The sequence below is a fragment of the Notamacropus eugenii genome, chromosome 3, assembly GCF_028372415.1.
Source record: "Notamacropus eugenii isolate mMacEug1 chromosome 3, mMacEug1.pri_v2, whole genome shotgun sequence".
Classification (NCBI taxonomy): domain Eukaryota; kingdom Metazoa; phylum Chordata; class Mammalia; order Diprotodontia; family Macropodidae; genus Notamacropus; species Notamacropus eugenii.
This window is the reverse complement of record NC_092874.1, coordinates 16,066,647-16,078,902: the sequence shown is the minus strand read 5'-3', so window position 1 is coordinate 16,078,902 and position 12,256 is coordinate 16,066,647. Positions and strand designations below refer to the sequence as shown.

The following is a 12,256-nucleotide window of genomic DNA, read 5'->3' as shown; positions in this document are numbered from 1 at the left end:
AGGAAGGAAGAACGGACGGATGGAAGGAAGGAAGGAAGGAAGGAAAGAAGGGGCTGTTAAAAAGGTGAAGGATGGCATGAAGACAGGCTGAAGGGTCCACTGCTACCTTCTAGATGTTAGGAGAAAGCAAGGAAGGCCTCCCGCATATTGGGTAGACTGGCTGGGGCAAAATCATAGGAGCAAGTGAAATCCAAAAATAAATAAATGAGCATCAATAAAACACAGAAAATACACCAAAGAAGAAAAACAGAAATAAGAGACATGAACAGAGCAATCTTCCTATGACCCTGTTAATCATGTATGTACACACATACATACACACACACACACACTTAAATGCTACATAAAAGAAATCCCATTCCTTATCCAAACCTCTTTCTCACTTGTCCCCATGCACTGGCACATTTGATTGTTGATTATGAAGTGCATAATAGAAAAGGAAGTGGGATCTTTGCCCTTCTCTAGGCCTCTCCTAATCCCCACCTCCCTTCCCCCACCCTGCCCCCTCCATCAGTCTTTCAGGGACATAGACTGGGGCTGAGCAATCCCAGTTATCGGATTTTTTCAGCCTCTGAACTCTTTGGCTTGTCTTTCGTGTCTTTTAACAACCTCTTCTGGTGGCCCCAGTCTCCTTACTTACTGGGGGAGGGGGGGGAGGGTTAGCCACTGTTTTCCTGGTCTTTCAGTCCAAAGAAAAGAGAAGCCCCATCAGAACTCAGTGGTCAGCTCTACCTTCCTTACATCACCTGCCATCACTGTCCTGCTCCTTTTGCACAGAAGAGTCAAAGAACCCTCCATTTCCTGAGCTTTCCTTGGCAGAGGAGCTTTAGAAGCCACAGGCTTCATGGGGTTCCTTGCCCTCTCGGGCAAGTAGGCCAATGAGGCCTGCCTAGAGGTCCTCTTCTCAGAATCATCATTAAATGCAAGAAATACAATACAGAGGATTACAATGGAAATCACTGAAATTATAATGAAATACTGTGGTCAAAATGTTTTAAAATAATAGTATTAGCATTCATATAGCCCTTTGAAGGTTTACAAAGCATTTTACCAATCTCATCTCATCTGATCCTCACAACAACCCTGGTGGGGCAGTGAGATAAGTGCTATTATTATCCCCTCTTTATAGCTGGGGAAACTGAGGCTGACAGAGGCTAAGCCACTGGCCCAGGAAAGTGACTCAGCTGAGATTTGAACTCAGAGTTTCCTGATGTCAGGCCTCGAACTGTATTCACTGTGGTGCTAATTTCAACACAAGTTCACAGACTCCAGGCTAAGAAGTTCTGGAATAGGGGGCATCTGGGTTTGCTACCGGCTACTTAACCTTCTATCTTTGCTTGTCGTTTGTAGATGAATAACCCGTGTCTCTATAATGACTTCTTTTGACAGCCCCCTTCTGGCATCCTCATCAGAATGTTTTGTTTCCAGCCTTCAGAGTTCATCAGAGCCAAATTTCTCATCCTTCCTGTGCTGACTTTGTGTTTCCCAGCAGCCTCAGCAATCAGCTCTCCCCAAATCCAGGGTGCATGGTGGGCAGTCAGGTTTTCTATCCTCTACAAAAGTCTAAGAGCAAATGAGCCATCTGTAACTTACAGTGAAGAGAAAAGGTGCTAACTCTGTAAAGTTTTCTGACAAGTCATTCATTGGTGGACCACAGCTCATCACAACCAACATTTTCTTTACGCATATTTTCCAAATCAACATGTTTTTTATTTACTCAGCTCAGGGAAATATGTCACAAGATGTTTTTATAGCAGTCTTAAAATGGAGAGGAAAAGATCAAAGTAACAAAAGCACATAGAAATACATGAAGATATCTTTGGCCCACAGGACATTTGGCTTCCCTGGATGAGAGGCATGAGTAGGAACACTGGACGGGGAACTAGCACCAGTCTCAGCTTGGCTACTACCCACTTTTTGTGATCTTCAGCAACTCAACAGAACCAGCTCTTCAGGGCCTACTGAGTCACTTAACCTTTTCCTGTCTCTTCCCTTCATGTGCAAAATGAGAAGAGGTCCCCTGCCAGCTCCAACATCTGGAATTAACATTCAGTAATGTAATCAGTAATACCATTTAAATTACGAATATAAATCCTCAATGTTTCTTTCAACGATAGCTCACTTGGCAAGAATTCTTCCTTATTTACCTTAAGCTCACAAAATCAAAGGCAAAATTTTAAGTGTCATCTACTACATAGACATCTCTTCCATTCCAAAACTGAGAGAAGACCTTTAATTAAGGCCAAAGATAAAATTCAATTACAATAAATAATAATAAAAATTCTAGGGAGAAAACATGCCTACAAGTCAGGAGAAGGGTCCCAGGTGTTCCTCAGCTTTTCAAAGGCAATCGTCATCTGCTACCATTTGGCAGCATCCATTTTTCCAAGTCTCTATCTGTATAATATTGATGATGATAAAAACCTAACTCCTACTCATTCAGTACCAACTGTGGGGGCAAGTTATTAGCAAGGGCACGCCCAGACATCCTTTGGGTTATCCCTTCACCCAACCAAGTGGCAATTGGTGCTGAGGCCTCCAGGAAGCTCCAGTAACAATAAGGAAATCAAGCACACACAAACATGCCAGAAGACCCACAGGTGCAATACACCTTGACCAGTAAGTCTACAATCTGAGGGGAAGCCACTGATTCTCAGGGTGATGACAGGGACACATGCCCCTTGGTGCAAAGCCGTTGTTCAAGCAAACATTCCTTCTCCTACTGAAAATCTCTTCAACCCAGGGAATATCTGAGGCCAACATTCCCAGGCCCCAGGTCCCACACCGGCCTCTACTTACCCACTATAACAAACATTGGTTTGGTCTTGTCCTTGCAGTGCATGATTGTACTCTTGGTACTTGAGAGCCTCATTACTGTCCATAAAAATGTTTCTATGTGAGCCTTCCATCAAGGGCCATTAGAAACACTTCTCAGCCAGGTTCACTCCAACTCCATGATGGGAGCAACCACTGAACCCAAGACACTAGAGATGGCTTCCTCCCTAGAGCAGGAATGGAGGGTTTGGGAGTCCTCTCAACCCTCCTCAGTCCCCCTAAAGAAACAGGACATAGCAGTAGCTGCCTGTCCATCATCTCCATCCTCACCCCCACCATCCCACGTTCCAAATGCAATCATTCAGATGCTGGGCATACTGCATTCTTCAGCTGAAAACCCCAGTCCTTTTTTTGGTCTGATAAACCATGTGTGACTAAAATTAAATTATTCAAGATTACATTAAGGAAAAAAAGAAATAAGGGATGCTATCCCAAGGTGCCTCCATGAATGATTAGATACATGGAAAATGTCACCAAAATAAAATTTTCTTGTGTTTTATTTCCTAATTAACATCATATATGTGATTATACACTTATTCCCTAAAATGCCTTGCTCACTACAGGTGCAGTCAGAGATTCTTAAATACCAGCCAAACAGCTTTAATTCCAGGCCTCAGATGATTGAGGAAAGAACAGAGAGGAGGCTAGGAGAACTGAAGGGAAGGGAAAAGGATGCAGGAGGGCAGAGGCCAGAAGTCCACCTCCAGGTACTTCTATTCCCTGGGCTACTACATGTAGTAAAATCAATAAGCATTCATGAACCGATGACTATTTGCCAGGAACAGTACTCAGAGGTAGGGACACAAGGAAGATGAAAGGTCCTCCCCTCCCAGGGCTTCTAGGCTAACTGGCGAGGTATCAGAGAACCGGTTACATGTGAAAGACAGACAGAATGGATGGAGCCACCAAAGTGACCAAGGTCCACTAAAAGTCACCTGGCACAGAAAGCCAGGGACACAGAGAGGTGGAGCTGAGGGGCACGGAGAACTAGAGTTGAATCTTGGAGAGGGGAGGGTCATACAGAGGGCACCAAGGAGGCAGGTAGCATTGAACCACCCAGAAAGGCTGATTCTGTGGATGAGAGAAGCCACTGCAGCGGGTGAGCAACGTGGGTGGCCTTACACTTTAGGAAAATCACTTTGGTAGCCATGGGGAAAATGAATTGGAGTGGGGGGACTTTGGGCAGGAAAAGTAGCAAACAAGCTGTTGCAATGGTACAGATGAGTGGCGGAGGGCCTGTACCAGGGAGTAGCTGTGTGCATGGGAACAGAAAAGGGCCAGAAAGGGAGAAAAGCCAAGCCCTGCCTGAAGGGATACGGGGGGAATCACTGTGGCTTCCTATCCAGGGGGATGGTGATGCCTTCAAGAAGGGAGAATGAGCTCTGTTTGAGATGAGCCAAGGCTGAGACATCTATGGGTCATCTGACTCTGAAAGCAAGTATCCAGTTCCAATGTCACCAGGCAATTACAGGAGGTGGAGGTGGCTTAGGTACAAGTGCTACCTCTGACACACACTGGCTAATAACCCATCCTCTCAGCACCTCCCGGATATTCCCTAGCCCTGGGTTCAAGTCCTGCCTCAGACCCATCCTGGTCATGTGACCCTGGCCATCTGTTGAGGGCCAGGGTGGAGTGCTGTTGACAAGATCAGGAAAGACCTTCGGGAAACTGTTCTTTGAGACTGTGCTCATTATCATCTGGAATGGCTCTCCATGCCCTCCAGATGTTGCTGTCTCCATGAACATGGGAACTACAGAAGACAAGGGATATGTAAAATATACGTCCTCTAGGCTAACAGTTTTTAAAGACAATAGGACTGGCCAAATCTCTAGGAACTGGAGATGAGCAAAATCTCACACAGACTTGCAGTTTCTGTCTATAAATACCTTGACCCTCAGATCAATAAACGGAACTGGTCTATCTTTTCCTGCCTCCCGTGTCTCTTTTCTTCAACCACTTCACCCAGCCGTGTAGGGACGCTGGCTGTCCGCTACAGCCATCAGAGCCTCAGACGATTCTTCGATTTTGGAGCCAACTTAAATTGGCAGAGGGAGGATCTTTGTGGAGGAGGTTACCTTCACCAAGGATGTCACGGGTCAGGATTTACAACTAAAAATGAACCGAGGAAAGAGAGCTCTTTAGGGTTCAAGCAAAGTTGCTTGTTGGGCTGTTTCCTGAGCAATGACCTCTATCCTCAGCAAAAAAAGAGAATTTGTTGTAATTATCTGCTCATTTACCCATTCTCTGCAAAAACTCTGAGAGGTTTAGAAAGCCCAAGAAAGAACTGGGTGAGGCTTCTTCCAAGGCTCTGCTCATTTTCCGAATCAGGAGCATGTTTTAGTTCTGCTACCTGTAGAAACAAAAACTCTTTAAAAAAGAAACTGAGGAAAAGGGAAAAGGCTAATTACACAAATAAAATCAGCTGGCTGAGACCCAGTTTAAACATTCATTCCATAGCTACTTGTAAACAAGCACCTACTATGTGCAAGGCAATGGGGACCTATCAGAATGCACTAAAATTTGGATCAAGTCATTGAGCCTGGGGCACAGATAGCTGTAAACAAGCCAAATCATATGTCCCACTAAGTATGCTGATATAATAGCAGAACTATTCTTCAAGAAGTATTATAAATGGTCCTAAACTGCAACAGGAAAGATGTGGACCAGGGGTGGGGAATCTGTGGCCTCAAGGCGTCAAGTGTGGCCCTGTGACTAAATCCAAACTTCACAGAACAAATCCCCTTCATAAAAGGATTTGTTCTGTAAAACTTGGACTCAGTCAAAAGGCTGCACTCAAGGACCAGCATTCCTGGCAATCATTCTGAATATCAGTTAAGTTATGAGTTCTGTAAAGGATCCATAAAATAGTCCCTTGAATCCCTGGCAGGGAATCAAACTGGACTCGAACTGTTCAACTAAACTTCAGCCATCACTATCTCCTCATATTTGTAATGCACACCACATAGGCCTCTTCTCCTTGTTTTCTTCTCGCCCCAATATTCTAAAATACAATATGTATTAGAATACGTTTAAAATTACCATAGAAATATTCCTTTACACATAGAGTATCATTAGAGATAGAAGGGATTTAATTCAAAGATCACTACTGATTTCCGGTAATAGCGCTATGGTTCTAGTTACAAGTGCTGGGCCTTCTTTGAAAATACAACCAGTCACAAAAGTTAAATCAAACACTGTTAATTACTTTTTTCCTTATGAAATTCAAAAGAATGCCAAGTCATGATATACGCCTTCTTTAAATTAGTGAACATGGAGAGCTAGCACTATGACACCATGATCCAGATTTTTGGTGAAGGTCAAGCACCTTACCCAGCAAGTTTCAGCATATAAGAACAATCTTCCATCGAAGGCCTTGGAACCCTATTCACCTCAGCAGGGAGCCTCAACGACCCCACCCTTGAGGGCAGCTGTTCCCTTTGTGAGGTCACAACTGGGCTGGCATTATGCCAGGACACCTGGAGAGAATATCGCAGCCCAGGTGGCTCTAATACCACACGGGCCCATTTTTAACATCTACAATGTTAACTTCAGAGAACTCACTATAACTACACCTTGTTTAAGATAAGGAAAGAAAAGAGACAGCACTTCTTAAGAAGCAGCTTCTCCACTCTTCTGTGGCCTCCTCCATTTCCTAACAAACATATATAGGAGAGAAAAGCTCTACCAATAGGTGGCCAAGCTAATGAATAAAAGCACCTTATTACCTTGACGAGTTATTCATTTTAATTTCAATATCTCATGTACCCAAATCAAATTCACTGAAACTTTAAAACCAACAAATCAATTCCACTTCTACAAGTAAAGCTATGGCATCAAGCTCAAGCCAACCAAAATGCCAAGGAGTGAGTTTCTGAAATGAGCCTGCATTATTAACAGGAGAATGCTAGGCTGGGGATATAAAGAAATGGGACAATTAGGCCATGCTGGGGCAGGGGGAGTCAACTGTATAGATCCCTTAGGAGCCAAATGAGAGGCTGAGGGCCTCAACTAGGGGAGTGCCTGGGTGAACCAACAGGCCAGCCTTCTCTCTGCAGAGAGGCATTTACTAAGGGTTACTACCTGCTAGAAAACCAAGGGTACAAATAAGAAAGAACAAGTCAATCCCTACTCACAAGGAGTTTCCATTCTAATGGTAGTTAGCGATAAAGAAAGAAAAATCGAAAGTAATTAAACACAAGTGGCCTGGTCTTGAGGGTCCTAGTGGTGGGGCAGGAAGAAAGGCCTCAGAGACAAGCTGGAGCTGAGTTTCAAAAGGAGGCTTCCAGGGAGTGCCGTCCAGGCGCTGGGCATGGCCTGGACAAAAGCTGGGGCCGAGGGGCTTCCAATGAGTCTGGAAAGGTAGCTGGACGTCAGGTGAGGAAGGCAGCTAAACAGAGGCGTCACTGAGTTAATGGAGGCAAAGCCAACAAGGTCAAATCCAGCCTTGATGAAAATCCCTTTGGTGCTGTGTGCAGGATGAGCTGCAATGGGCAGAGCAATGAAGACGCTAGTGATCTAGATGATGAAAGTCTGAAAGAGGTGGCAGCTATGAGAACAGGGAGAAGGGGGAGCACTGCATGGATGCTGTCAAGGAGACTGGCAACATCTGGCAGGTGCTAACAGTAACAGTAGCAATGGTGAAAAGCTTTAAGGTTTGCAAAGTGCTTTACAAATAGGATCTCATTTTATCTTCTCCAATCCTCTGAGAAGGAGGCGCTATTATCCCCAATGGAGAGATGAGGAAAATGAGGTAGAGCTTAAGTGACCTGCCTGGGCCACCTTTGAATTCAGGTCTTTCTGACATCAATGCTCCATCCACAGTGCCCTCCTTTAATCTGGAAGAGGGGAAGCTTTGCAGGAGAAAGCTATCAGGTTCAGTGGGACATCATGAGTGTGAAAGGTCTCCAGGAAACCTGGTTCTGTGATGAGAGAGGGCAACTCTCCATTCTGACCCAAATGTAAAGGACCAGGGCCCCTTTTCTTCAGCAGAGGTGGGCTGTCGAAGGCAGAAGACAGTGAGAACAGGCCCAAAAGGCTGGACCTCCCAAGCATCTGGGCACAGCTTTTGAAAGGGCTTTGCTTCCAGTAACTACTGAACAAAATGCTCATCCTATGCCCATCCTTCCCTGCCTACCTTTCCAGTCTTCTGATACTTGACTCCCCTGGCCACACTACACACTGACCTTCCTACTTACAGATCCTCAGACACAAGGAGATGGGGAGAGGAGGGGAACATCTCCCCCGCTCTGTGTTTTTGCAGTGGCTGCGTCTCAAGCCTAGAAGGTTCTGTCCTCTCAGTCCTCTCACTTATGCCCTCTAGCTTCCCCCACTTGCTTTAAGACAGCTCACATCTTACCTTCTACTTTTCGCCTCTTCCACCCTCCCGGTGCCCTCCCAATGCCTTACCCTCTCACACAGCTTGTACAGGTTGTCTTCACATTGGAATATAAGATCCTTGACGGTAAGGACTGTTTGTGCTTTTTCTTTGTATCCTCAGACCTTAGCATATGGCCTGGCACACAGCAAACATTTAATAAATGCTTACTGGCTGATGGAAATTCTAGGTGCTTGGAGGACTCTGCCAGGCAGAAGAGATCGAAGTCTCTTTGGACGGAGCAACTAACTGGTCAAGAAATACTTCAAGAAAGAACCAAAGCAGAAAAGGTAACAAATGTCACAGGAGGACAGACCGGCAAGCCTGGATTGCAGACGTACCACAAGCTCTGGCCCATTTCTCAGGCTTGCTAAGTGTGTAAGGCAGAACAGGTTTTACATTGGCCAAGAAAATGCTCTCCAACTCACAAAAATGATCCAAGAGATAACATCCTGATCTTCAAAAATTCAGTCAAATAATTCGTCCATAATTCCTGCAGATTCGAGCTGTATTTTTATTCCCTGTAAACATTCTATAAACAATATCTTTTGCTTACTGGGCTTTTCCTACAGTATAATTAGGAAGAATGATATTAAAGCCAATGTACTGAACAGCAGTATGAATCGCTCTCCCAGCTGACACAAAATTCCTTCAGTCTTCGTGGTAGGCATAAACGACAGCTTGCTGTTCAAAGTACTTGACTTGGGTTCCAATCTTGTCTCTATTATGATAAAGGAAGAACTTCCTCATACTGTGGGTGTTAAAAAAAAACTGGCATGAATTAGAAGAGATGCTTCGAAATCTCCTTCTCTAGAATCCTTTAAAAATAGGTTCCCCATCTGCTTGGGAGAGTTTAGAGACACTGCTTCTCTGGAAAGAGGGAAGGTCTCTGGGGAGCCTTCCAGACTGCTTCTCTTTGAATGGCTTTTACCAGGTAGTTTCCCCACCTAATTCCAAAGTCAACACAGTCAGGATTATAGAGAAAGCTCGGAAGTGATTGAAGAAGCTACAAATGAAGCTACCAAGGGCGTGTCTCTATAGTTAAACTATTTACAGTAAACCTGCAAGGAGAGAGGCCATTTCTCTAAAGAGGCCTTTTGAGAAAGCCAGTATATTTGTATGTTTTAAAGAAAAGGAAAAAAAAGTCAGCAGACACCTTGATCAAAATGTGCTGCTGTCTATTTCCTCAAACAACATATTGCTAGCAATCTGGCAAACTGCCCAGGCATGATTAACAGCTAGTATATGTGAGCAGGGGTTATGGTCAATCTAAGCTGTGCGATCTCCCCCCAGTGGTTATAGATATTTAGCAGGGACACTGGAATACTAGTTGGTCATGTTCAACTCTAGGGAAGTTAGGAAGTTGGTGGGGAGAGCGGAGGGTTAGGGCAGAACCATACAAAAAGAATAAAAAGACTGAATTCAAAATTAACACCATAGGCCTGAGGTTTCTTCTCTAGCGGAGGGATACTAAGATGGGGAACATGGGGGTGAGGGGAAAGAAATGTACAATTCAAGTAAATTCAAATAATTTTTCCAAGGCAACTGAAAAGACTGTCATTTTATACTTGGCAGTCTGAACATTATCCCCAGCCCCTAATACAGCCTGGGCTCTCCCGCCCTTTCGACGCTAAATTCTCTATCATTGGAAACCCACAAAGCTTAGATACAAAGTTACAGTTATTTCAGAAACTCACCTGCCAGAGGAAAATTGCTGACAACAGCAAGCCCCGCTTCGTCATGCTTGTATTACAAAAGAACAAGTTTCAGAATTACCTAGAAATTCATCCTCTGCACTCCTTAGTAAGGCAGAGGTAACAGATGGCTTTTCTATTTTCCGACATAAATTCTCTTACTTATTAGATAGCTTTTGACTCTTAAATCCCAGAATATTTACTATTGTTTCAGAAATGAGTCCTAGGAGCTAGCTAAGCCCAGCTTTCTGAAACCGAAGGTCTACCTAGAAAAGCTTCAGCATGAAAGAAACCTTCGTACGCAGCAGTGAAAGGACACGAAACACCAGACCCACGATGGTATTTTTAAAAATACTTCTTTTTTTCAAAGTCAGGACACATTGAAGTCCACCATTCTGACTCTTTGGGGAATATCACAAGGAATCCGAATCAGAAGTTATGAAAGGTTGCTGGACAGCCCCCTGGTTAGAATTTAGCCTGGAATGAAGACTCAGTAAATGTCTCTGAAATGTTTAGTTCTGTAAATAAAGACCACAAACACAATCCAATTGGGGAATCCTGCGGTTCTGCTGTGCTCAGGTTTAAATGTCTGGATTTTTCCAGTGATAATTAACTCTATAATATAAATTCATCTAGAAATTCTGCCACCCCAGGGGAGAAATGGAATTGATTAGAGTCCACTAGAGAAGGCATCTAAGGCAAAGGCATAGTTTGTCCCAGGCACTGACTGCTGCATATGCTCAGCCTTTACCGAAGGCCAGTTATTGGTCACTAATGTGGACACTGAGGCAGCCCTGGGCTAGATGAGGAGAAACCCCAGGGATCAGGGAGCGTTGCAGGTTATGTAAGGAATGACCTCAAAACAGTCACAACCCCCCAAAGTTCTCGGCCAATTTGGGATGAGGGTCCCCCCCCTTCCCGGGGCAGAAAAAGTGGGGCCTCTCTCCGGGAATTCAGCTGGGAGGCTGGGAAGGCCGGGCGGGAGGGACGCGGAGCCCAGGAGAGGGTCCCGCCGGGGCGCTGGGGGATCGGGGGGCCCGCATGCCGGTCCGCGTGCCCTCAATGCAGCAGTGGGGGAGCCCCGAGCTCCCCCCGGGAAAAGGCGCACGCACGCACGCCCACGGCCGGCTCCCCACTAACTCCTGCCCGGCGCCGGCAGACGCGGACCCGCTGCGGGGGGCCCCCGCGTGCCCCCCCCCGCCCCGCGTGCTCCTCGGCCCGGACCCAGAGGGGAACGTCAAGAGGAGACGCCCCCGGGCTGGTCAGGGAGGAAAGGGCCCCTCCCCCCCGCCGCCCACTCGGGAGCCCCGGCTCTGCCCCCGGGCTGGGGGAGGGGAGGGGGCCGCTCCGCTCCGCCCCGGCCCACAGGAGGGGGCGCGGGAGTGGGGGCGGGGACCGAGCCCAGGGCGCCCGCCCGCCCAGACCGTTACCCGCGGAGGGGGCGGGCAGCCCCACGGCCACGCGCGCACACGCACGCACTCACTCACCGGCTCGCGCCCCGCTGCCCTGGCCGCCGCCGCCGCTCCAGCCCCCGCGCCCCTGGCCGCCGCCGGTGCCCCCTCAGCTGCTGCCACCGCCGCTGCCGCCGCCGAGGCCCCCCATGGACCGAGTCCGGCGCCGGACTGGAGGCGGGCGGAGGCGCCGCGGCAGCACTCCCCTCCGTTCGGCTCGGCTCGCGTGTCCCCGCGCGGCGCCCGCCTGCCCGCCGGCCCTCCCTCCCTCCCTCCTACCCTCGCGCGCTCGCGCGCTCACGCGCCGCCCCCCGGCCCCGCCCCCGCCGCCGCGCGCGCAGACGCCCCGCCCCCAGGAGCCCGCGCGAGCCCGCGGGCTTCTTGCGCGTGCGCTCGCCGGCTCGTCTCGGGGGCTGCCCGGGGCCGCTCTCTGCCGCCCCCTGCCGAGCTCGCGCTCCATCCGCGCCCCCGCCGGCCCCGCCTGCGCTCCGCGTGGCCCCGTCTGGCTCCGGGAGCGCGGGCGGCCACGTGGGGCCCGGGGGTGGCCGATCTTCCCCCTCCTCCCCATCCTGCGCCTGCTGCCACGGGCTTGGAGCTGCGGGAACTCCCAGCGGAGGAAAAGCCCTCCCCGTGTGAGTGTGCCCGGGACCCGGCACTGACCTTGAGCCGGGCACACAGTAGGGCGCGATGAGCGTACGTGGCCGCTGGCCGCCCCAGGGTGCCCAGCCCGCCGGGGTCGGGTGAACGCCTCCCTGCCCCGCACAGGCTCAGACTTCCCTGGAACCCCGAGAGGCTGAGGGCGCCCGTGTTCATACAGCACCTACTGTGTGTTCTGAGCGCCCCACGGATAGGATCCTGTTTGATCCTCACCGCCCTGGGGGGAGGCACCATTTACAGGTGAG

At 48.3% G+C, this 12,256-nt stretch overlaps 1 protein-coding gene across 5 annotated transcripts in view; it reads right to left on the bottom strand.

Moving 5' to 3' along the window:
• PALS2 (protein associated with LIN7 2, MAGUK p55 family member) overlaps positions 1–11,457 on the bottom strand; it is a 70,593-nt gene extending 59,136 nt beyond the window's left edge. Inside the window, exons 1-2 of one of the 5 annotated variants that reach the window (XM_072650946.1) lie at positions 6,166–6,212; positions 5,073–5,185 (exon numbers count right to left, since the gene is read on the bottom strand). In XM_072650946.1, the coding sequence (XP_072507047.1) occupies positions 5,073–5,169 (97 nt within the window). In that variant the 5' untranslated portion in view covers positions 5,170–5,185; positions 6,166–6,212. Of the gene's footprint in view, positions 1–4,721; positions 4,787–5,072; positions 5,216–6,165; positions 6,228–11,390 lie in introns of those variants that run through there. The other 4 variants (XM_072650948.1, XM_072650949.1, XM_072650947.1 and 1 more) reach the window with 4 other exon arrangements.
• Between the last annotated feature and the right edge of the window lie 799 nt (positions 11,458–12,256).